The 24,659-nt window shown below is 54.8% G+C and overlaps 1 protein-coding gene across 4 annotated transcripts; it reads left to right on the top strand.

Annotated features, from left to right (window-relative positions):
* The first annotated feature begins 1,405 nt into the window (after nucleotides 1-1,405).
* AMOTL2 (angiomotin like 2) lies at nucleotides 1,406-20,629 on the top strand. Of its 4 annotated transcripts, none has more exons than XM_017505730.1 (10): nucleotides 1,406-1,651; nucleotides 4,439-5,233; nucleotides 8,708-8,993; nucleotides 10,077-10,221; nucleotides 10,613-10,705; nucleotides 14,697-14,992; nucleotides 15,799-16,106; nucleotides 16,705-16,925; nucleotides 17,795-17,971; nucleotides 18,754-20,629. In XM_017505730.1, the coding sequence occupies exons 2-10, from the start codon at nucleotides 4,500-4,502 to the stop codon at nucleotides 18,810-18,812; spliced, it is 2,319 nt and encodes a 772-aa protein (XP_017361219.1). In that variant the 5' UTR covers nucleotides 1,406-1,651; nucleotides 4,439-4,499; the 3' UTR covers nucleotides 18,813-20,629. The 4 variants fall into 4 exon arrangements, with proteins under 4 accessions (XP_017361219.1, XP_017361216.1, XP_017361220.1 ...); XM_017505727.1 differs by having other exon boundaries at nucleotides 17,792-17,971; XM_017505731.2 differs by lacking the exon at nucleotides 1,406-1,651 and adding an exon at nucleotides 1,706-1,951.
* Nucleotides 20,630-24,659: the final 4,030 nt, after the last annotated feature.

Here is a 24,659-nt window from a genome sequence, read left to right as displayed (position 1 = left end):
GGAACTGGGACAAGGTGTGTCAGTGAAGGCTTTCTGAAGGTGTTTGCACCTAGCAGAGGAAGTGTCCTAGGGGCAGAGAAAAAGATTCCATGCAGGAGCCACAGAAGTGGGTACAAAGCCCCTGGCTGGCAGGGGTGTAGGGGAAGGTAAAGAAGAGGCTAAAACAGGCCGGGCGCGGTGGCTCAAGCCTGTAATCCCAGCACTTTGGGAGGCCGAGGCGGGTGGATCACGAGGTCAAGAGATCGAGACCATCCTGGTCAACACAGTGAAACCCCGTCTCTACTAAAAATACAAAACATCAGCTGGGCATGGTGGCGCGCACCTGTAATCCCAGCTACTCAGGAAGCTGAGGCAGGAGAATTGCCTGAACCCAGGAGGTGGAGGTTGCGGTGAGCCGAGATCGCGCCATTGCACTCCAGCCTGGGTAACGAGCGAAACTCCGTCCCAAAAAACAACAAAAAAAGAAGAGGCTAAAACAAGGAGAGGGCAGGTGGAGAGAGGAAGGCTCCTGGCGTCTGCCCTGTCCATCTAGGGAGCCTGGATTCTGATGGCAACGGAGGGGTTTTGAGAAGGAGAAACCAAGCAGCCCTGTGGTTGGTTACCTGGTTCTCTCTGTGTGACTCTGGGCACCCTGCTTAAGCTCTCTGAGCCCGGGTGTCCTCATTTATAACACAGGGATGATAACAGAACTCCTTTGGAGGGTGCTAGGCAAGGCTGGATCGCAGAACTGGGAGAAAAGCCGGCGGTGGCACACCCTCCGCTCTGCGTAAAGGGGCGCCTATTATCTTGGGGAAGAGTTGGACAGAGCGCCTGGCGGCGGGAGATTCAGTTGGGTAGATGGATCAAATTGACAGGATTTTCCAACACAGATTCACGCTTCCTGTGGAGACGGTTCATAAATGAGCTGGCGAAGGTGTTTGTAAACAAGAGTGGAATTCAAAGGTTGCTGCGGGGGTGAAAGCAGTGGGGGTTAGGGGAAAGAGAGGCTCGGAGGCTGGAAGCATTCACTTCGCCCGGGGCACGGTTCCAGCCCAGAGGATATGGCTGTCTTTGCAGTCCTTCCTCCCTTTACCCCTTCCCCCGGTTTACACACACACGCACAGCCGGAGCCCCCTCTCTCAGCAACCCCGGGACACGTGTGGCACGGCCCTTCCTGTGTCGTTCCGTCGATGGGTTTCGGGATGAAGGGTGAGAGCGGGTCGGCGACTAGGGGTGCAAGCGACAACAGGCCGAGTTGTATTAAATTGTCTCCAGCAGCTCGTATCGCAAAACGGGGGGCAGGGACACACCGCGGCCTGGAGGGAGCTGAGTGCGGAGGAACGGAGCTCGGGGGCCGGCCAGGCGCTCAGCCAGCGCCGCCTCCCGGGAGGAAGGCGGGGGACGGGAGGAGGGAGCAGGAGGAGGCGGAGGGCGGAGGAGGGCGGCGCGCTGAGAGGTTATTTGTGGTTCGCTTTGATCCCGAGGGGGAACCTGAAACTCTCACATTCCTGGCATAGCAGCCGCCTCCAGCGCGGGCCGACCCTGGGGCTGCTGGGGCGCGAACAGCCAGAGCGTCGGCGCCACGGCCGAGAACACATCGCCGCCGCCGAGCTGAGCAGGGCAGAGCCGGGAGTTGTGGTGTCTGACTGCGCTGGGCACCCGGGCCGCAGCGGTAAGAAAGGCCGCTTGGCGCTGGGGAGAGCGCGCTAGGCCACAGAGACGTGCCCCGGCCAAAGCCGGGGTCTCCGCGCAGCCGGGCCTTTTCCGGGAGTCGGAGCCTGGAGGATCGAGCGTCCTCCGGGCACAGTGCGCCCTTTGGAGGCAGCCGCAGTGCCAGGCAAGGGCCGTTCCTACTGGGGAGCCCAGCGTCCCCGGCTTTGCGGGGCTCTAGAAGCGCGGGGGTCCCCTGGGGCTGGGGGAGAGGAGAGAGGGCACACTCTAGAGAGAACGGCGACGGTGTTTGGGGTTGCAGGTAGGCCGGGGTGGGGGTGGCGGGGGACAGGCCTGGAGGCTCCGCTTGGGATTCAAGTTGCAGGGTCTCGCGGGTTGATTTGGTTAGGTGGGGGTTACAGGTGCCTTTGCCCCTAACTAGTCCAAGAATTCCTCTTTGTCTTCCTTGGAAAATCCTCTCTGTAGCCACGAATTGGCTCTCACTTAGAAAGAATGCAGCCTGCTGTCCAGCCCGGTGACGTCAGCGCTAGAGTATTTGGAAAACAAAGAGGGCTCGGGAGGGAGGGAGGCGGACCCGCGATGCTTAAAGACTTCTCCGGGCCGCGGGCCACCCTCGCCGGCTAGCCCCAGGCGTACCTGCGGCCTTCGGCGCTCCAGGTCCGCCCGGGGTCGTGGTGGGGCGGGAGCCCTGGCTGTAGTGCGAGAGTCTCCTGGCTTGGAGACTGTCACTTTGGTTCCTTAGGCGAGCGGGAGCCCAGGCCAAGGCAGCCGACGCGCGCTGGCTTAGAAAGGCGGCCTTCAGAGAGCTCAGCGCACGAGCGCAGCAGAGGGGCGCGGAAGCAGGCTTTAGTTAAGGCTCGGGCGTTTGGTGTTTGAAAGGTCGTGAATCTGAGGGGCTTGGCCGGGACAAATTCGTGATGAGAGGCCTTGGAGATGTTCCTTGCCCCTAGTCCGGGCACACCGTGGATCGCCCGGAATCTGTCGGGAAGGCTCCGCATTCCTTCCGGCCGCTCCCTTGCCGCCTCTGTGGGAGTCGGCCAGAGAGTGATTATCTTAAGGAAATGCCCCCAGATAAAACTCCAGCGAGAATTAAATCCCGTTTGCTTGCTTTGCCTCCAGTAGTGCCGGAGTCTTGCACACATCTACCCCTCGTTGTGTGTGGGGGCGCATGAATGGGTGCCAGGAAGGATGGGTACAGAGGTGCCCTCCAGACTCATCCGCCAGTCCCCAGCCCTGGGCAGCTGGAGCCCTGGGCTCCAGAGGGAAAGGATTGGAAATGGCTGTTCTGCCAACATGCCATAACCCAAACTGAAGCAGGACACCGGCTAGTTTAGTGGCAGAGGAGGGGCCACATTCCTCCTACTCACCCCCCAACCCCTGCCTGTACACACAGGACGTGTGGCAGTATGGATTCCGTTTAGTTTTTCCTGGATCCCAGTTTGGAGATTTGTGTTGGAGAAGGCTGTGGAAAGGAAGCTGGGTGAGGGAGGCAGACAGCTTTCCAGTCCATTAGCCACTGGGAACCCAGGCTTAGAAGGGAACTCCTTTCTCGGATATTATCTCCCAGCACTTTAGGCTCACAGTCCCCTCTCCCCTGCCCCAGGTCTCTCAACCAACCCTTACTTCCCCGGTTACTTCTCCAGTTGGCCCAAGTCAAGATGATCTTCCTTGACACTGATGTCAAGAAAGATGCTGAAAGCCCATCCCCTATTTGCCTAGAGGACCAGTGAGGGCTTTTCCAAGTAATGTGTGTGTGTGTGTGTGTGTGTGTGTGTGTGTGTGTGTGTGTGTTGGGGAGGATAATCACAAAAGACATCATGCTGTCCTTTCTTTTTCCTGGAGCTCTCTTGTTGTTACTGTCAGCACAAAGACTGACCCACTAACCTTAATGGGTGGCACCTTTCTGCCTCATCTCACAAAACCATTGTCCTCTTGGAGCCTTTTTATTCATCCCTTATTCAGCAATTCAGGTGCAATTCCTCCTCCTTCCTGTTCACCTTGCAGAATGACTGCCAAGGTTATCCCATGACAGGGAGCCCCGAATTCATTCTGTCAGCAGCCTTGATGAAGCAGAGCCCAGGCCCATCCTCCAGGAGCAATTTGGTTCTGGGAGAGTAGGAAAAGTGGGCGGGGATTCAGTGGGCTAGAGGGTAGGAGGTTGACTGTGCCAAGACTGGGCTCTGGCATGCTTCATTCTGGGAGGGTCCTGGAGGCCTTTCATGTAGGGCTTCTACTGGACTACATGCATTCTTTATCACCTGCCAAAAAACTGGGTCCCCACCCAGTCCTAGACTGAATAGCTAAGTGGTTAGATCTGAACTAGGCCTGCCTTGGAATTGCTCATCAGGCTGTTTGATGGGTAGCTGGCTATAGAGGCAGTGGTTCCTGGTGGATTATCTTCTGGTTTTCTGATGTCTTTCTCCAGGAATAGTAAGCCTCAGTGAATGTTATCACAGTAATCATTTACCAGGATTTTCACTGTACCAGGAGCTCAAAGGCTACTGCCTCTTAATTCTCATCTCCATAAGTCAAGCAAAATTCTTTGCATTTTTCTGATGGGGAAACTGAGGCTCAGGGATTAGGTAACTTGCCTTAATCAGTAGATGGCAGCATTGGTACTCGAACCCAGGCTTGCGTGAACCGCCCCCATCCCCTGCTCTTCACTTGCATGCTTTCCGCTTTCCACCAGAGCAATAATGGAAATACTAGAAAGCTGCCTCCTTCCCCATGGGTTCACACTAATTGCTTCTCTCTCTCTTTCTCTCTCTGTCTCTTTCTCTCTCTCCAGGTGCTCTGGGGCCAGGTGTCACTGGCCATTGTCCAGACAGCTGTGTGCAAGCCAAAGAAGCATGAGGACGCTGGAAGACTCCTCGGGGACAGTCCTTCACCGCCTCATCCAGGAGCAGCTGCGCTACGGCAACCTGACGGAGACGCGCACGCTGCTAGCCATCCAGCAGCAGGCCCTGCGGGGTGGGGCTGGAACTGGGGGCACAGGGAGCCCCCAGGCCTCCCTGGAGATTCTGGCACCAGAAGAGAGTCAGGTGCTGCAGCAGGCCACCAGGCAGGAGCCCCAGGGCCAGGAGCATCAGGGCGGTGAGAACCACCTGGCAGAGAACACCCTCTACCGGCTATGCCCACAGCCCAGCAAGGGAGAGGAGCTGCCCACCTATGAGGAGGCCAAGGCCCACTCGCAGTATTTTGCAGCCCAGCAGGCGGGGCCCCGGCCACATGCTGGGGACCGAGATCCCCGTGGGGCCCCTGGAGGCAGTCGGAGGCAGGATGAGGCCTTGCGGGAGCTGAGGCATGGGCACGTGCGCTCACTGAGTGAACGGCTCCTGCAGTTGTCCCTGGAGAGGAACGGCGCCCGCACCCCCAGCCACATGAGCTCCTCCCACAGCTTCCCACAGCTGGCCCGCAGCCAGCAAGGCCCCCCACCTAGGGGCCCCCCTGCTGAGGGCCCAGAGTCCCGAGGACCCCCACCTCAGTACCCTCACGTTGTACTCGCTCATGAGACCAGCACTGCTGTCACTGACCCACGGTACCGTGCCCGCGGCAGCCCGCACTTCCAGCATGCTGAAGTCAGGTAACTCTCCCCACCTGCGACTTTCCAGCTCCTGGCTTCTAGTACAGGTCTCAGGAAGGAGTGCCTCAAGATCGCAACTTGTGTCAGAGCCAGCATGATCCCCATCCCACCTCCAACCTTATTGAGAAGGGAGAGCTAATGCCTGGCAGAAAAGAGGGACTTAGCTAAGGTCCCCTAAGAAGTTAATGGCGCCCCTTGCCTTAATTCAGAGATAGGCACCATTGTTTGCTTAGCTGTAGCATTCAAGTAACCAGAGTCCCAGAGGACACAAATTGCAGCAGGGGGGTTAAAGGTTAGATTTCAGAAAGAACTAAAAGCAAGGTTGGGAATCATTGCCAAACTGTTTCCAAGTTAGGGAGAAGGTGGGACCTCCTTCTCTAGAGGGTTTTTTTTTTTCTTTTTCTTTTTCTTTTTTTTTTTGGTTGAGACAGAGTCTTGCTCTGTCACCAGACTGGAGTGCAGGGGCGTGATCTTGGCTCACTGCAACCTCCACCTCCCGGGTTTAAGCAATTCGACTGCCTCAGCCTCTGGAGTAGCTGGGACTACAGGTGCGCACCATCATGCCCGGCTAATTTTTTGTATTTTAGTAGAGACGGGGTTTTACCATGTTGGCCGGGATGGTCTCGATCTCCTGACCTCGTGATCCGCCCGCCTCAGCCTCCCAAAGTGCTGGGATTATAGGCATGAGCCACCGCACCTGGCATCTTTGGAATTTTTTTAAAGAAAATGTAAGTAGCTTGCTTTCTATGATTATTGGGAGACATTCCTAACTAGAGGCTGGAAAGGCCCAGTGGCCTCATTAGAGACCTCTCTGCATCCTACACCAGGGCAGGAGCTGCGCTGTCTCTTCTCTTCATTTCCTGCCATGTGCTCCTGTGCCTGCAGCCTGCAGTGGGAGAGGATTCTGGATCCAGGTGGGCCCCTTTCTGGGGAGGCTCCAGAGAGGCTGCTGGGCCAGGGTAGGGAGTTAGAGTTCGGTTCTGAGTGTGCCTGGAGGCCATCAGATGACGTGATTTGGTTTACCTTTTCTTTTTTTTTTTTTTTTTGAGACGGAGTTTCGCTCTTGTTACCCAGGCTGGAGTGCAATGGCACAATCTCGGCTCACCGCAACCTCCGCCTCCTGGATTCAGTCAATTCTCCTGCCTCAGCCTCCTGAGTAGCTGGGACTACAGGCACGTGCCACCATGCCCAGCTAATTTTTTTTTGTACTTTTTAGTAGAGACGGGGTTTCACCATGTTGACCAGGATGGTCTCGATCTCTTGACCTCGTGATCCACCCACCTCGGCCTCCCAAAGTGCTGGGATTACAGGCTTGAGCCACCGCGCCCGGCCTGGTTTACCTTTTCTAAACGCTCCTTCTGGCTACATACAGAGCATGGTTTGTAAGGGCTAGAATGGAAGCAGGAAATAGGGGGTTGGCGGCGGGGAGGCAGGAAATCCAGAGAGTTCGGAGAAATGAGTGTTCCTAGAAGCAAGGCTCTGCCTCAGGCTTCTCATCTGGCCCTGCACCTTCTCCAGAGAGGCAGACACAGCCATCACTGCCGCATCTCCCCCTATGGAGTCCAGGAAACCCCACCAAAGGGCCCCGAGGATTTCAGACTCTTTCTCTGGTGGCCCAGGGTCAAAGTCTGGTTCTCTTCATGCCTGCTGAGTGTTCCTTTAGTCACCCACTTTCCCACCGTTCGGCCTTTACTTGCTCTGGAGAAATGAGTGACGTTCTGACATTGGTATGGAGGAGCCAGAGGATGGAGCCTCATGGTTTTTCTCCAGCCTCCACCCACTCCAGACTCACACCTTATCTCCCTTCTCAGGGCTTGGTCAGGAAGAGTTTCGGAAGCTGAGTGGTCATTTCTTCTTTTGGACCAGCCTTATTGAACTCTGTCAGGAAAAGATAGTAATCGTGGCAAGGAAGTAGACTGTTTGCAGGAGAACAAAAAGCAGGGGAGGGAGAGGACCAGGAGAAAGGAAAGCAAGTGTGAAGGGAAAGGAGTTGCTATTCTTTCTCGGAGCTAAGTCATCCCCAAAGAATGCCAGTTGTGTCTGCCTGGCCCAGTGCAGCGGGGAGCAAGTTCTTGAAGCAGCCTTGAGAGTGGCCACGTTAACAGTGGGATGGAGAGTCTGAACGCTCCAGTGGGGTCCCTCTGCCCAGCTCTTACTGGAACCCCCACCTTAGGTAGTAGGAGAAATACATCTGTCCAATATCTCCTTTCAGATGATCTGATGAAGATCATTTATTAGGAAGTAGAGGCTAGACTCCTAGCCTAGAGTCCTAAGAAGAACAGGGGCGCATAGGCTGCAGGGGGTGCGGGCTGGCTGTACATGAATGCTGAGGTGATGCATCCAGAAGGGGAATTCGGTTTTTGCAGGGCTTCTGCGACTTGGAAGATTCTTTGTGAAACTGAGGCAGTTGTGACGGTGGAAAGCACAAGGTCCTAGGAAGGTCCTTGGACTCCCCGTGCCCCTTGCCCTTTGCTCCTGCCCTCCACACAGAGCCCTGGGGGTGATGTTACGCCAATGCCAGAGGCCAAAAGAACATTGTACCCTGAACTCAGTGACTGCAGGAGTCCAGAGGCAGCCCCTACTCCCAAGGACACTCAGAGTTTGGGCCACATTGATTCTTTAAGCTGAGGGTAAGCTGAGGTTCCTACTAGAAGTGGAGCATGGGCCGCCACTCCAGGAAAGCCTGTTGCTCGCCCAGCACTGGCCCAGCACTCTGCTGGGCCTTACACAGCATCATCCTCACAAACCCTGGCGAGGCTGGAGACCCGCATGATGCCAGAGAGCAACGCCCAGTCTGTCGGTCTGAGGCACGCCCCCAAGGTTAAGCAGCTGGAGCAGGAATTTGAACCTGTACTTGTCAGACTCTAGCACTCAAACTCACCCTGACATCTGTCTTGCCGCTCTAACCTTAACTGGAGTCTTCTAAAAATGATTGTGGGTGTGTGGTGCCAGGGCTTGAAATAGGAGGGAGAAAATGAGTGCTGCTTTGGCAGTCCTGAAACTGGCGACTCGTAACAGACACCAGGTTGCTGCTGGGGCCTGGAAGATTACATGCTCAGTCACGATTGACATGGCCTCCAGCCCCAAAAAGAACCTTCCATTGATTAGAAGTGTCAGAGTGCATTTTTTAAGATGACGTAGGTAAGCATTAGTCACTTAGGAGGCCCAGGATTCCTCCGGCTGATCCCCAAGGCCCCAGCAACTGTGAGGCAGGTGTGAAACATAATCCCCTCCAGCCCTGCTGTCTGGCTCTTGAGAACCTCCGGCAGAACCATTTAGAAAAGGCCCTTCCCTCTGGTCCCTGCCTAACACTGAAGAGTTGAATAATGATCCGCAGTAATTTTAATAATATATTGATTATTAATAATGAATCATCTTCCCAGGATGTCTAGAAGCAAGGCGACTCCGGGCTGCCCTGAGTGGGAGCCATGAGGGTCTGTGCTGTCTCTGAGCACCGTCTCTTCTGTTCCCCAGGATCCTGCAGGCCCAGGTGCCGCCTGTGTTCCTCCAACAGCAGCAGCAGTACCAGTACCTGCAGCAGCCCCAGGAGCACCCCCCACCCCCACATCCAGCTGCTCTTGGCCACGGCCCACTAAGTTCCCTCAGTTCACCTGCTGTGGAGGGGCCAGTGAGTGCCCAGGCCTCCTCAGCCACCTTGGGCAGTGCCCACCTGGCCCAGATGGAGGCTGTGTTGAGGGAGAATGCCAGGCTGCAGAGGGAGCTGGAGAGCTCCGCAGAGAAGACTGGCCGCATCGAGAAGGTAGGCCCCACCGGGGCTTCAGCGGGGCAGACCAGAAAGGGACCCCGAGGGGCTGCCTGCGGAGTGGGTAGTCCAAGGAGAAACAGAGGAGCCTGAAAACTGTCTGGCTGGATTTCCCCAGGTCCCTCTGTTTTCCATCTCCCTCACCCCTCATACCCCCTCCTGCTGACTCCAGACAGCTGGGGAACAGCCAAGAGGCCGGCAGAGCAGGCCTGGAGCATGAGCAGTTGCTGGCCAGTGGTGATTAGAAAGAGCTCATTCACCAGCTCCTGCACACTCGCACCCTTGCCCTGCACACACCCCCTCCCATGGACACCTCCCACAGAGAGCCCTTTGTGTCCCCCACACAACAGCAAGTCTGTTCCAGGCCAGCCCTGGCCAAAAAGAAAGCTTCTGCTCTTAGAAAAAAACGAGCGACTTGTTGGAATCACAGGGCAGCTAAGAGCACGTGCGGAACCTGCCAGCAGCCAAGTGGGAGGAACGGCCTGGACTGGGCTGGCCCTCTGGGTAGATGGTGATGCCTGGGGCACCAGATACTCCAGGCAGAGGCGGCTCAGGCTTAGGCCTGGTGCCCGCTTCTTTAGTGAAGGGTTACCAGTTTTCTGCTGAGGCTCAGCTTTAGCAGATGGCCTCAGGCCTCCCTTGACTGTCCTGGGGCATCCAAGTTAGGTCAAACCACCCCAGCATGGCTGGAGTCTTTTGGTGCCCACTTCTGACCCACTGTGCTTAGTTTCTTGGCAGAAGCCAGCCAAAAGTAGAGTGCTTCCTTCTGGACACTGGGCACAAGGAAGCTGTGTTTAGTCACCCTGCAGGCAGCTACTTCCAAAATACCTGGCCTTAGGTTCACTCAGCGTCTGGTCCTTGGGGCAGCTGATGGGACCGTTGCTTGCTGGTCCCAGCAGTCTAGTCTACTTCCCGAGGCTACAAGCTTCTGACCATCCCACCATATCTATACCTGGAGTTTTTGCTCCTGCTTGGTGTCCTCTTAATTGTCACCTTTTCTGATGGAGAGTAGTGGGTCAGCCTGGAATCACTCCCTGGGAGCTCTCCCCTTCCTTCAGCTCTGCTGTCTGCCTCTTGCAGCTGGAAAGTGAAATTCAGCGGCTCTCTGAGGCCCATGAGAGCCTGACCAGAGCCTCTTCCAAGCGTGAGGCCCTGGAGAAGACCATGCGGAACAAGATGGACAGTGAAATGAGGAGGCTGCAGGACTTCAACCGGGATCTCAGAGGTGAGAGCCAGTCACACAGGTGGAGATTGGGGAGCCTCTGCAGAGGGCTGACTTCTTCTGTTCTAGAGAAAACTGGGAATCTCTGTTCTCTGCCGAAATTGCAAATGAACTCAGAGCCAGGCTGAGACTCCTTGGGAGCCGCTCTGTTAGAGAGATGCTTGTCTCTATGTAACAGGCCTAGGATACACTCAGGGAGCTCCCATCATGTGGCCCAGGTCATGGCTTCTGACAGAGGAGGCTCCCTCCCATCGGGCCCTAAGCTGAGCCAGGGCTTCCTTATCAGCCCATCCCGAGCGTGGAGGATGCAACCCCATCCCAATAGGACATCAGGAAAAATCCCAAGCTGATGGCTTCACCTGCCACTAAAACATCTTTCCTTCCTTTGAAACAGAGAGATTGGAATCTGCAAACCGCCGCCTGGCAAGCAAGACACAGGAGGCCCAGGCTGGCAGTCAGGACATGGTGGCCAAGCTGCTTGCTCAGAGTGAGTAGGGGCCCCACTAAGAAGCCTGGCCTGTGTGCAGGCAATGGGACCACTGCACACCCTCTGGACACCAGGAAGATTGGCCTGGCCCCTTGCAACGCAATACTTTGGGAATAGGTTTATTGCCTGCTGTGTGCCCAGCACTAGACTGGATCTGGCAATGGTGGGGGAAAGTGCCTTCCAGAGAAGAACAGGATCTAATTCTACATCTATCGAGAAGATCAGTCGATACAAGAGGGAAGGCCAGGGAGCAGTGATTTGCTGAGCTTTGGTGCTGGTCATCAGTGCAGTGCATTGGGCAGTGGGCAAGGCAAGGTAGCCCTGAAGACAGGTAGGGTGAAGGAGAAAGAAGGGTCTGACAGTTTCCCAGGGAGCTCCCAGCAGCCGAAAGGCTGGGAGTGTGCAGTGGGAATGTGAGAGGCGGGGGAGCATGGTGGAGCTGGGCCATAGCAAAGCAGCCAAGCGGAGGCACCTGAGACAGCCAAAACTGGGTTCCTAGACGGTAACCAGCAGATGCATTCTAAAGGGGGTGGTCTAAGCATCCTGGAAGAATGGGCAAGTTCATTGAGTAGTCCATTTATTCATTCATTAGCTTATTACCAGATGTATTTTGAGCACCTGGCAGATGTTCAGGAGAGAATGGGAGCAGGCCCAGGAAGGGACCATGGCAGGGAGGTCAAGAGAGAAGTGATAAGGAAGGTGCAGCTTCTCACAGACTCAAAGAACAAGGGTGGTGGTCCTAGAAACTGGTGATTAGGAGCCCTGGTGGCCTGAAAGAGAGAGGCCCCATGGGGATGGCAGGGGTGGAGAGCCAGCCAGAGGGGAAGGAGCTGTTGGGTGGTTCAAGAGGTACATGGGCTGGGTGGCAAAGGGAGCCCTGAGCTCAGCAGAGGAAGCTCTAGCAATCAGAAGAGACTAAGAGCAGTTATTTATTGAGCTCCTATTAGGAGCTTGAGTGCTGTTCAGGGTGTTTGCTGAGAAGTGGAATGGGAGTGGTTGGTAGCTGGGTAAACGTGGCTTTGAGGCTTCACAGGAACCCTGCAGTGAATGGCACAAAGAGTAGGGGGGGTGCAGAAGTGGCGGAGCAGCTGGACGACTAAGCTCTGGCTGGCAGCACCCCTATCTTCCTTCAGAGAGGGTTCAAAGACTAGGGCAGGGAATGGGGGAACACAGCGCTGAAGGAATTGATGGGGTGGGGCAGGAGGTAGGCTGGGCCCTACCAGCTCGGTGGGGTGAGGTGGCTGTGCCTTAAGGTCTCTGGGAAAGAGTCAAAGGGAATGAGGGAGAAAGGGGAGGGGGCAGCCCTGGGGTTGCTCTGAGGAGTCTGGGGAGGAGAGGCTGCAGATTAGGGTGCCTGTGGAGGAAGGCGGACTTTAGGGGACTGGCTCTGCCAAAGAAAGGAAGCCTTGGGGCGGGTTTCTGGAAGCTTGCTAGGGGGTGAGAAGAGGGGGGCTGGCCTGGAGGCGTTTCCGCTCCCCGGGGAGCGAGTGAGCGCCGGGCTGTTCTTGGCTTCTCGCTGGAGCCATTAATCTCGCAGCCGCGGGTGACCTGGATGCCTGGCATTCCAGAGCTGCGAGCTGTTCCGCTCCCGGCCCGTCCCCCGCCGCTCCCTCTGCGCGCCGCCTGGCGCCCTTCGCCCGGCTTAGGGAGGAGGGAGGGTGAGCACAAAGGGAGCCTGGAACGTGGAGGTGGGGGCTAGCTGGCTGCCCGAGGCGAGGCGCATCCCGGTCCCCCGGCACCTCGCCTGGCTTCCTGCCCGCCTCCGCTGGCCTCGGGGCGTCCCCTCCCACCCCCACCAGAGCCACTTATTTCTTGCTGTGGAGCTCTCCTTCCCGAGATCCTGCAGGCCCAAGGCTTTATCAGGGTCCTCTTGGCAGGGAATGGCCGGAGCTCAAAGCCTCCCAGCCCCCACCAGGGCCTTAGAGATTGTACAAGGCTGCAGGAAGCTTTTGGAAGCAGAAGGCTGGATCCGCCGGCCTCTCCTTCCCCAGGGCTGAGGAAACCCAAGCAGCTCTTCCTTGCCGCGTAGTAGCCATTGCAAAGGCAGGAAAGATGTGTCTGATTGACCTCCCTTTTATCTGGGGTCAGTCAACACTAGGAAAGTCTGGCCATTATCAACAATGCCATCTGCTTTTGTTCCGAGGTGAGCCACACAGCCCCCCCGGCACTGCCCTTCTGGCCCCTCTAGACCAGCTGTGCCCCTGGGGATCTGGCCATGAGGCCTGAGGCCTGCCTGCTAGCTCCACCGGCTTGGGAATGTTTCTTCTCTCCCTGCGCCTCAGCTTCTCCAGCTTTGAGATGAAACAGAGCCCTTCCCCGCAGAGTCACGCTAAGGCTGCAATGAGTTGCAGGCCTTGGGCAAACTGTGAACCTACAGGTGGAGCAGGGGAGTGTCCTCCCTGTCTGAGTCCAAACCTGCCTGCCCTCCACCCCACTCAATGGATGTTAAGCCAGCGAAGTGTGAACACATCCATCTCAACATTATTGGACTTCCCCATTTTTTCCTCTATGCCACAGAATGATACCATCCTGGGCTCAGCCTTCAAAAACCCAGAATGAGCCAAGAGCTAACCTGAGTTGCCTCTGTGCCCTCCTGCCCTGCCCCAGGGCCCTGAGTAAATGAATCCTGCCTTCCATTCCACATGCCAGGGTCCCAAGCCTTCACTCTTCTGTTCCAGAACTTGCACTGTTCTATATAAGTACTTAGCTACATGTGGCTCAAAGATTGAAATTGATGAAAATCAAATAAAATTTAAAATTCAGTTTTTCCATCTTACTAGCCACATTTCCAGTGCTCAGTAGCACGTGTGCCTGGGTGCCACTGCACTGAAGTTTACGGTATAGAACAATTCCATTCTGGCAGAAAATTCCACTGAATCAGAATGCAGTTCTAGAGACAGTGCCTTTAGGTTCATTAGTGGGGAGCCCACAGCCCTGCCCTCCTCCTGCTCTCCAGCAAGGTGGGCAGCTGACCCACTCCTCAGGGGGCAGCCTGGTGCTCTCAAGGGGCAGGTGCCTGGGTGGCAGGTTTAAGGCTAGAGCATCAGATGGAGGGCTCTGTGATCTGACCTGGGCCTCTCCTGGCCATGCGGAGAGGGTCTCCAAGCAGAGTTTCTTTGGGCAATTAAAAGAATGATTTAGATGTCAGGATAGCTGGACTGTCACACACAGATCTTTGGGCCATAGTCATTTTCACTGTGCTGCAGAGTTTGCATTTCTTTCTGAGCCTGGTTGCCCACATCTCAGTGGTATTTCCAGATCATGGAAGAAAAAGTGGCCCTCAACGTGAGAAGCCCAGGTCTGCAGAAGGAGCCCCAGAGCTCCGTGTGGCCTGTAGGTACAAATGCCTCACCCTGCATCCAGAGGCAGCCTGGGCCTTTGGAGCTTGGCCAACAGGGGTTTCCATTTGACAGCACCATTCTCCTTTTATGTTTTCTCCCCTTTAAGTTGGGGATCCCAAATCCTACCTGGAGGGGCTGGCGGATTCGTGGAATAAGATGTGTAAGTGCCTGGTGTGTGGGACAGCAGATAGTGGTTCTGTTCCGCCTTCCTTCATTCTCCCACTTAAAGGAGGGCCATGTCACAGCCCACCTGAGCCTCTGTTTTCCCATCTGTATGTGGGCACCTCAGCAGTCTCTAGCCATCACAAGGCTCAAGGGATATTGTGAATGTGTTTTAGACATAGTGGCCCCTGCCACACATGGATGGTGTTTGGGGGTGCCCCATGCAGTATTTCCCAGCAGAAAGACAGGGTAGCCCAGTTGTTACTACAAGGGTCCTGGAGTTGGGCTCTGTCATTTACTCCTGACTTAACCTGAGCCTCAGTTTCTTGTTCCACAAAATGGGGTTAATAGTGGTACCTAATTCCTGTTACTGTTGAGAAAATGAGAAGCAACTGTGCTCATCCAGTGGTCAGCACAGAGCCCAGGAGGCTGGCCCCATGCCAGCCAACGTGGTCACTGTCACTGACCAAGCCTCTCTCTCCCGGCAGGCTATGAGCAGCAGCAGGAGCAAGAGAAGCTGGAACGAGAGATGGCCCTGCTGCGCGGCGCCATCGAGGACCAGCGGCGGCGCGCCGAGCTTCTGGAGCAGGCCCTGGGCAACGCACAGGGCCGGGCGGCTCGAGCTGAGGAGGAGCTGCGCAAGAAGCAGGCTTATGTGGAGAAAGTGGAGCGGCTGCAGCAGGCGCTCGGGCAGCTGCAGGCAGCTTGTGAGAAGCGGGAGCAGCTGGAGCTGCGTCTGCGGACTCGCCTGGAGCAGGAACTCAAGGCCTTGCGTGCACAGCAGGTGAGCTAAGACCTGTGCAGGTGTCGAGGCTAGGGCAGCATCTGAGGATGTCGGCTCCCCTTCCTGCTCACGGACTGGTTTGGAGGCCAGGGCGGAGGCCCCGGAAGCCTCTGCTTAGAGGCTGCAGGCCCCTTGGAAGGCGGCAAGGGGGATTGCTCTCTGTTCCACCTTTGCTGCATGCTCCCTTCCACTCGTCAGTCTTAGCAGAGGCCCTGCCACCTGGCCCATGTCCAGCCCCAGGGGACTCCTGTCCTCGGTAGCAGCAGGGCTTGTTGTCCTTGACCTCTAGAGAAAGTAAGTCAGGAGCCTGGGTAGAGAAGGCCAGCCAGCTTTTGAATCCCTCCCTGGGATCGGGCGGAAAGCTGCTTGTCCAGATCCATAGTCCTTAGCCTCACTTTGGACTTCTGTGTCAACAACTCTTGGTGTTTACAAACCACAGAGTTCTTTCTCTACCCCCTACCCTTGCCACCCAGGTATCCTGACTGAACCCCCTGGTTTGCCCAGTTCTGTTCTAATTTACACCAGTTTTCCCAGTATAATTATTAATAGTGCCCCCTTTGCCAGTTTGGAGGATGATTTGTCTGGTCACCTGTGTCTCTGTGCCCTTGGCCATAGGATTCAGGGCAGGGGTGTGGGGAACGGTGCTGCACCCCCATATCTTGGTAGAGGAAGGTTGGGGAAATGTATGTTGTGTATGGCCGAGCATGTACATGTACAAGTGATAGTCCTTGTGTGGAGGCGAAGGCCAGTGGCTGTCGCACCCCAGCCTCCACCCTTGACCACAGTCTCCACTCCTTGCTCTGCAGAGACAGGCAGGTGCCCCAGGTGGTAGCAGTGGCAGTGGTGGGTCCCCAGAGCTCAGTGCTCTGCGGCTATCGGAACAACTGCGAGAGAAGGAGGAGCAGATCCTGGCACTGGAGGCTGACATGACCAAGTGGGAGCAGAAGTATTTGGAGGAACGTGCCATGAGGCAGTTTGCCATGGATGCAGCTGCTACGGCTGCCGCCCAGCGTGACACCACGCTCATCCGACACTCCCCCCAGCCCTCGCCCAGCAGCAGCTTCAATGAGGGTCTGCTCACTGGTGGCCACAGGCATCAGGAGATGGAAAGCAGGTTCGGCATTGCAGGCCGGGCACCTGAGGTTGGGGAGGCGGGTGGCAACGTCCAGTCACTGCCCTGTCCTTGATCCCTGATAAACAGGCCCCTTTCCCCACACAGCTCAGCAGTCCCTCCTGCTTCGGAGCTGAACCTGCATGCTTGGCACACCAACCACTGTAAACATGCATTTTCCCAGAAATACCAACTGAGTCCTTGGTCTGCCCAGAAGATTCTGACTGTGGAGGTGTTGGGTGCCATCCAGGGCTTGGGCCCTGCCTCCCTCTCTGGAATGCCACCCTCCAAAATGAGGGCTGTGCCACTGCTATCGTCTCATGACTGTGGCACCCACCCTGATGGCTGCCGTTGCTGGTGTGAGAAGGGCCCGGGGCCTTCTGCACTGGTGGTTTCAGAGCCTGGGATCTAAAAGCATCAAATTCCAGAGTTGGCATTTCTAAGGCCCGTCTAGGTCCCTGCTACAAGCGCGAAAGGATCCAACCTGGCAGGGTGGGAGAGGTGGGGCGGGGAGGTTTTCTCTAATGTCTGTGAGGCAGGAAGGGTGGCAGTTGTTGGATCTGTGGGTCTGACAATATGGGCATGGCCTTTCACCCGTCAGGTTAAAAGTGCTCCATGCCCAGATCCTGGAGAAGGATGCAGTGATCAAGGTCCTTCAGCAGCGCTCCAGGAGAGACCCGGGCAAGGCCTCCCAGGGCTCCCTTCGGCCTGCCAAGTCGGTGCCATCTGTGTTTGCGGCTGCAGCAGCAGGAACCCAGGGCTGGCAAGGGCTCTCTTCTAACGAGCGACAAGCAGCAGACGCCCCTGCTCGGCTGACTACAGGTAAGAGGAGGCTGCTAGTGGGATAGATCGAGAGGTAATTTCGCCTGGGCCTGAACACAGATTGCCAGACCTTTCCTTCCAGAACTGAGGCTCATAAGAGCCAGGGCTTCCTGACCCTCTCCCAGGGGAGCTGGCTTATTCTCTGCCTCTAGTGACTCTTCAGCTCACAGCTGTCCTGCTGATGTGAAGAGGGGTACTGACCCCATCACCATAAATGGCATCACACTTCAGCCCCAGCCACTGAACTGTCTAAGACAAGTAGAGCTTCCGGCCAGATGTGGTGGCTCATGCCTGTAATCTTAGCGCTTTGGGAGGCAGAGGCAGGCGGGACAAGGTCAGGAGATCGAGACCATCCTGGCTAATGTGGTGAAACCCAGTCTCTACTAAAATATAAAAAATTAGCCTGGCGTGGTGGCAGGCGCCTGTAATCCCAGCTACTCAGGAGGCTGAGGCAGGGGAATCGTTTGAACCTGGGAGGCAGAGGTTACAGTGAGCCGAGGTCGCACCACTGCACTCCAGCCTGGCAACAGAGTGAGACCCTGTCTCAAAAAAAAAGGAAAGTAGAGCTTCCTGTGCAGATGCACCTTCTATGCAAGCCCCCTCCACTCTTCCTTCTAAGCAGATGCCACAGAAACCCTAGAAGATTTAATCTACAAAGAAGGGTCCCACCACTCAAAACATCTGGAAGCCAATCCAATCTGGTAGTTATTCCCATTTGAAAATAGGAGCATTTCGGCTTAAAGTTCTTGCAAATCAAGAGCAGTCCACTCCACCTTGAATCCCCAGCAGGGACAGTTAACTTAGAGTGTCCTTCACCAGAACCACATCTTATAGGGAGGGCAATAACCATCCATCTGCCTTTCCAGCAGACAGGACACCCACAGAGGAGCCAGTGGTCACATCTCCCCCTGCTGCCCATGCCAAACACGGGAGCAGAGATGGGAGCACCCAGACTGACAGCCTACCAGAAAGCACCTCTGCCTCCCTGCCACCGGAGCCCGACAGTCTTCTGGGGTGCGGCAGCGGCCAGAGAGCAGTGTCTTTGGGTAAGTCCTCCTGACCCCACTTCTGTGCTAGGCAGGGCTGAGGGGGCACTGGGGTGTGAACTAGAACACCAAGGCCTTTTCTTCCCAGCCCCTCTCTGGGTCGTTGCCCGCACTCCCTGGGGAGCCCTGCATAGCCAGAGGTGAGCAGGGTGCCTGGCCTGCCTCAGTGTGAACATGAGGGCTGGCTGGACACATGAATAGGGCAATTGGAAACCCTGATTGGAGACAGATCCAGAATTCAGAAAGTAAGCAACCAGATGCGAGGCATTTTAAAATGCTCCTCTTTCACGGTCTTCCTTACATAGTTAATTTCCAATTTGATTATCCAAAAGAATGGAGCTCGCAAGTCATGCCGATGGCACTCTGGAAGCCTGTTTTAAAAAGAGTCTGGGAAGGAGAAATCTGAGAAGATGCCATTTCTTTTTCCACTCCCCTTTCACATTGGCCTTTGCATATTTGCCTGTGCCTCATGATCTCAGAAAACCACAGCCATGAAAAGAATGCTGCAGCCTCCCTCCTTCAGGGCTCTCCATTGCTCTCTCTAAGCCCTCCAACCAGTTCAAAGTTAGAAATAAATGCATCTTACACAGTGGAGGTTGGTGGGCCGGGCTGGGTGCTGAGAGGGAACAGAGCTTTGTGCTTGGCTGGGCGGGTTCTGGGAACCTGGGCAGCAGAGGTGGGAAAAGTTAATAAAGAAAGATCTTTGTCTTTAAAATGTGCCAGGATTTTCAAAGCAGTCTAGTAACACTCATTGGCATGTGCCTGTGTTCTTGTCTCTCTAGACTCCGTAGCTATATCCAGGGTCCAGGACTTGTCAGATATGGTGGAGATACTGATCTGAAGGAGGCAGTGCTTCAGGACTGAGCCATTCCCTCCCCTCCTCTGCCCTGTGCCACTCTCAGCCATTTCAGCAGCCCCTCCAACTGCTGCTCTGTCCCTTTCCCCAGCCAGACACTCATTGTCATGGACCATCTGGTCCCAGGAGTTCATGAGGAGGACTCCAGAGAGAGGAGAGCTGTGAGAGCACCAGCACCCCCAGAAGACTCTGCTTCTTAGCCCACATTCCTCCCAGCCTGATGGAGAATGAGGATTCAGCCTTGACTTGTTGCCCAAGGCCTGCTACTGGAGTAGCAACTGATGGCTCAGAAAGGAGCTGAGCTCCCTCTGCCCCGCCAGCTGTCACTCAGGCAGGGAGGGAGGGACTGTGTTGGTTTTGGGGACTTAATTTCCAAGGATGGCTGCCCATGGACACCAGGTGGGCTGGCTCGCTAATCATGTCAGCCATATTGTTGTCTGGCTAAGTTTGGTTCCAGCCAACCTCATCTGTTCTTCAGCTCCTCACTGCCTTCTTGGGATACTGAGACTTGAATCTTTTGGGGACTCATAAGGGTGTTAGTCTTGCGGAAACCACAGCCTCACCCTCTCTTGCTGTGGGTTAGGGGCCATTTAAGTGGACTGGGAGACAGTGTGCAGTTTGTATATAATCCCCCTTCTTGTGGAACGGAAGACTGACCTGCGGGTCCTGATGGGTCTCCCTGGGCTGCGCTCCCCTCTTCCTACTGCCACAGTTTCTGAAATTTCTGACCGGCCTCGAAGTTATTCCTCCTCCTCAAGTTCCTGGCCCGTGGGTGTTAAAGCTGCTCGATTCCCAGGATCTCAGCTGCCTTTTGCTCCATCTTGAGCCCTGTAAGTGCCCACAGGGCCTCCACCACCAGCTTCTTGAAGTGGCTCCATAGCTCCTGTCCCTGGGATATCTTGTCAGTTTGGTCATAAACCCTGAGCCAGATGAAATGAGCCGCCATGAACAGACATCTGCCATGCCCCCAGCTGGGCTTCGGTGGCCCCACCCAACACCAGTTCTCTCTGAGAAACTGGAGATGTTGTCTTGTTCTCATAAGTGTCTTTGTTCCCACCTGGAGGGTTTGGGAGAGGAGCACAGCTGTTGAAAGCTAGTTAATGAGCAACAAGACTCAAAAAGTTCTCTGGATGGAGCCCATCAAAAAACAGTGCACGGGAGGCTGGCTCCTCAAGCTACCCATGCCCGGTGCCCTAAAGCAGGACCAGATGCTTTGGAATTGGGGTGAAGCACCCACATGGCAGCCTGCTAGCAGCAGTGACTTTGACTTCTGGTCTTAAAGAGTTGCTCGCTTCAGCCCCAGAAGCTGCTGGTGGGTTGTAGCAGTTTTGTCTTTACCGTTTGTAGTTCTTGATTCTTCGTTTTCTTCCTTTATTGTTTTTAGGTTTGGTATGTGTTGTTTTATTTCCATGGTTTCTTTTTAAACATTTGCATTTGCTGGACAATTGCATATTTTTTTAAAATTCCCCTACCCCTGTTTAAAGCTGAAAAATTCATTTGGTTTCATGTGCATTGTTTACAAGGCAAAAAGAAAAAAGAGGGAAAAAAAGGCAAAAAATATTGTGAAAGGAAAAAAAACAACTTAATATATTTTGGATTAATATTTGGTATTTCTTTTAAAGTATTTTTTGTGCTGTGAACATTTTCTGCCAAAGACCATGATGTGTGTCTGTATGTTTAAGTTATCGTAAATATTTAAAATGTAAACATGGCTGTTTTGTTATGCCACCCTGTATCAGGATTGCTGCTGCATTCCACTGGGTATAACAGTATTTTAATTAAAAAAAAATAATTAAAAGTGATGTCTTTGCACAGGTGAGACTTTGCACTGAGGGAAGGAAAAGGGGGTGAGGATTTTGGGAGGCCACCCACATCATAGTCCAATCTCTTCAAGGGCCCAAATAGAACCTAGGAATTTTGTGAAGCTGCATTGAGGATGAGCTGGAATGAGGATGTGGTTGGAATTTATTCCTTTTCACAGAGAGGGGAGGGAGCGCCTGGCAGATGGCAGCCTCCCCAGGTAGTTCTGTTCTCATCAGCTTTGTTTGGCCACGCGCTGTGGTTACCCACAGTGGGAGTGGGTGTCCAAAGATGGCTTTATCCTTCCCCGACTCCTGTTCCCTCTTCCACTTAGCACATAAAGCCTTGTCCAAAACCATGCAGAAGGCCAGGCACCATGTCTGCCCTCTGCCTGGACCCATGCAGAGCACATTCAAGGATGTGGCATGTTCTTAGCCACTGCCTCCCTCCTTTGCTGTGACATCACCACTCTTCCCTGATGCTCAGGAAACCATATTGCTTCAATTCAAAAAAAGAGAACACCATTCTCAGTCTTGCTTGTTCTTGTGTCAGAAACAAAATACCTGCCTTGTGTTTCTACAAGTGTATCAAGACACTGAGGTTCCCAGTCAGCACGTGGCCAGCAGTCGGAAAGCTGGCCATGAGGCAGCAGCGGGCCACCAGACAGGCTATCTGACATGCCACAGGAATGGTTCCCCACCATGGCCATGAGTGACGTGTCTTCAAGGCCAATGTGGGAACGCAGGAGCCATGTTGAGTAACTAACTTGCGATCCTAGAGAAGGTGTCTTCCTGAGCCAGCCTACCAGCCCACAAGTATGGAGACAAGCAAGTAGAAGAATTGGAAACATCCAAAAACTTCTAGCAACTTTGCAGATGGTGATGGGCCCCACCGGATAAGGAGCTCTCCGAGCAGAGGCGTCTACCCCACCCCATGGCCACACCTCCACCCAACCCTCCAGCCTGCCTCCTGCCACTGGGGCTGTGTCTATGCCTGCCTTCCTCCCATGGATCCCTGAACTGGAGTCAGCTCTGTGAGTAGGTGTCTCACCTGCGATGCAGGCCTGGTTCATGGAGGCAGCCTGAACAATAGGGCTCCCTCTCACTGTCCCACCACTGCTCCTCCCTGGGCCACACAAGCCCGTGGCTACCTTTGCTAAGACCTGCTGTCCAAAACAAAATGTCAGTCCCTGTGGCACGGAGTTCCAAAGGACAGCTTGGCAACTCAGACCTGTGAGCAATAAGCCCTGACAAGAGCACCATCTTACCCCACTGCCTTTAGCCGAGAGCTTCCAAAGCATCTGCATCTTCTGTGAGATTCGCTCTGTCAAAAGTCACTCTAATGTTTCCTTGGCACAGACCAGGGGGAATAAGAAATCAATCCCAGTGTGCCCTGCCATGTACGTGCATGTGCATTTGTGTGCATGTGTGTACATGTGGGCCTGACCATGTGTTCCAGAGAAAGGTGTAAGGAGCACCAATATCTTCTAGCTAGTGTCCCTGCAGGGCACAGGTCCTCTCCAGCCACATAGTCACCAGTGCATCTGAATCCATTTCCTCTCAGGAAAGGGGGTAAGTGAGCTGCTCAGTGCCATGTGAAATGAAGCAGCCTAATGAAGTTCCGGAGCTGGCGGAGCTGCAGGCTGTGGCAGGGGTGGTGAGGCCCCATGGCGGGAGGTGTTTGCCCTCTGTGTCTAACACCTGCGAAGGGGTGGAGCCTGGGCCAGAGTCCAGGTGGCTCAGTGGGGCCCTTTGGAGGCCAAGCTCTTCTCTGAGGGGCAGCCCCAACCTGCCTGCCCTGCCTCCACCCAGTGCCTCCACCAACAGAACGAGGGATGTGGCTCAGGGGACAGCCCGTGGCTCCAAGGGCGGGAGGGCAGCCTATGAGTGGCCACCCCAGCCTCTCTCCCTTCTCTCACCTGCTGGTTAATTATTAACTCTTCCCCTGGCCTGGGCATGTGCCAGGCTCAGCAAGCTGGATGAAAATATGCCAAGACAAGGGCAGCAAATGGGGGCCCTGTCACCCAGAGATGGCCAAAGCCACTTTGCCGCCCCCAGGAACTCCAGCTAGATGGGAAATGCGTTTGCAGTACCTCTCTCCCGTCTCCTGGCACAAGTCAGGGACTAGGGGGATGAAGTCGTCCCTGAGCAGCCCTTGCTGGGAGTGACTGACCCCTCTGGAGGTGGCCCAGAAACCCCCACACCCAGCAGTGCCTTCCTGGACGTGCCATGCCTGGATCTAAAACATGGAAGAAGTGTCAGAGTGATTGAACCCTCAGCATCTTTTTTTTTTTTTTTTTTTTTTTTTGGGACGGAGTTTCACTCTTGTTACCCAGGCTGGAGTGCAATGGCGCGATCTCGGCTCACCGCAACCTCCGCCTCCTGGGTTCAGGCAATTCTCCTGCCTCAGCCTCCTGAGTAGCTGGGATTACAGGCACGTGCCACCATGCCCAGTTAATTTTTTGTAGTTTTTAGTAGAGACGGGGTTTCACCGTGTTGACCAGGATGGCCTCGATCTTTTAACTCGTGATCCACCCGCCTCGGCCTCCCAAAGTGCTGGGATTACAGGCTTGAGCCACCGCGCCCGGCCCAGCATCTTTTTTATTTTTCAAACAAGAAAGAATTCACATGCCATAAAATTTACCCTTTGAAGTGCACCATTCAGTGGTGTTTTGTATCACAGTATCTACTTGAAGCTGGCGGTCAACCACGGGTCATCCCCAAATGTCCCACCAGTGGGCCATATGGACACAATTAGAAGTGTTATTGGATCTAGTGCCTTCACACTTGTCGTCTCCTCTTTCCTAGGCTGACACTTTGAACTTTCTATTGCAGGCAGTTCCCTTTCACCCATCCTGAACGCAGCAGCCCCAGAGCACCTCTGCTGGGCTGCAGCCAGGACACTATCTGCTCTGAACAGGAGCCTCCTCCGTCGCATTCCCTAGGCTGCCAGGGTGGAGGTCCTGAGGTTTGGGAAGAAGGCTTATGAGCCCTGAGCCCCGAGGCACCCATGTCTGCTAAGGTTTTCGGGAGTCAAGGAGCACTGGCAGGGGTGGGGCTAATTTTGTGAGGCCTGAACCTTATATAATTTGGGAGACCCTCTTTAAGAAAAAGAATGCAAAGTGGTGAATACAAAATTAGATCTACAGTTTTGGAAGGAGCCTGTTCAAGTGAGCAACCCGAGGCACAAGCTTCATTAACTTCACAGTAAATCCGTGTCTGTCTGAGCATTGGGCATTGTGTTTCCCTGAAGGAATGGAGCTCTTCCCTGAAGGAAGTGCCCAGGATCTGGGTTCATCCTTGTCTCTCCCAGGTGAGGTTTGGATCTGGAGATGAATGAAGCTGCAGTTTTTCTCCTGTAGATGAAGTGGCTGATTCTGGGTATCTGCTATAAACACCCCCCTCTTTAGGGTGGAGGTACCCACAAAGGAAGGCTGGGGTCCAGGCGCAGGGTGGGGGTGTCACCTCAGAGCCTGGACGAAAGGGCTGACCAGTTCGCTGAGGAACAGTTGTAAATGACTCCCACGTGCAACCTGCTCTCACCCACCAGCCAAACCTCCAGCCCCCAGCGGGAGTGGGAGTGGGGTACATCTGACAGTTGGCTCTCACGGTGCCCCGGAGAGCCATGCCACTTGCACTTGATTGCAACAGGGACACATTCTGCTCTACTCTGTGGGACTATCAGCTTTTGATTCTGAGCCAACCCGGTGTCATGATGTGTCCTGCGATAAATGCCTCTTGCAAGTCCAAAGGCTCCTACCTGGGGGCACATTCCAGGTATGTTGGGCAATAATATGGTTATTTCCATGCACAGGTTTGCCTCTTCTTGCATCAAGCTGGCCTTTTTTTCAAGCTCCAGGAGCCTTGAAAGGAACCCTGCCCAGTCTCTCCTCTGAAGCCTTTGCTTGCTCAACACAACGTACTATGGAAATCTTCACAGCATATTGCATTATGGCAAAAATACCAAAATCTCAACCGTAGAGTGACAAACTGCACAAACCACAGCTAGGTTTGCCTTGAAAATCACAATAGC

Source organism: Cebus imitator, unplaced genomic scaffold, assembly GCF_001604975.1.
Source record: "Cebus imitator isolate Cc_AM_T3 unplaced genomic scaffold, Cebus_imitator-1.0 Scaffold340, whole genome shotgun sequence".
Classification (NCBI taxonomy): Eukaryota; Metazoa; Chordata; class Mammalia; order Primates; family Cebidae; genus Cebus; species Cebus imitator.
Note: the sequence above shows the minus strand (reverse complement) of the source record. Positions and strands in the feature narration are given on the sequence as shown.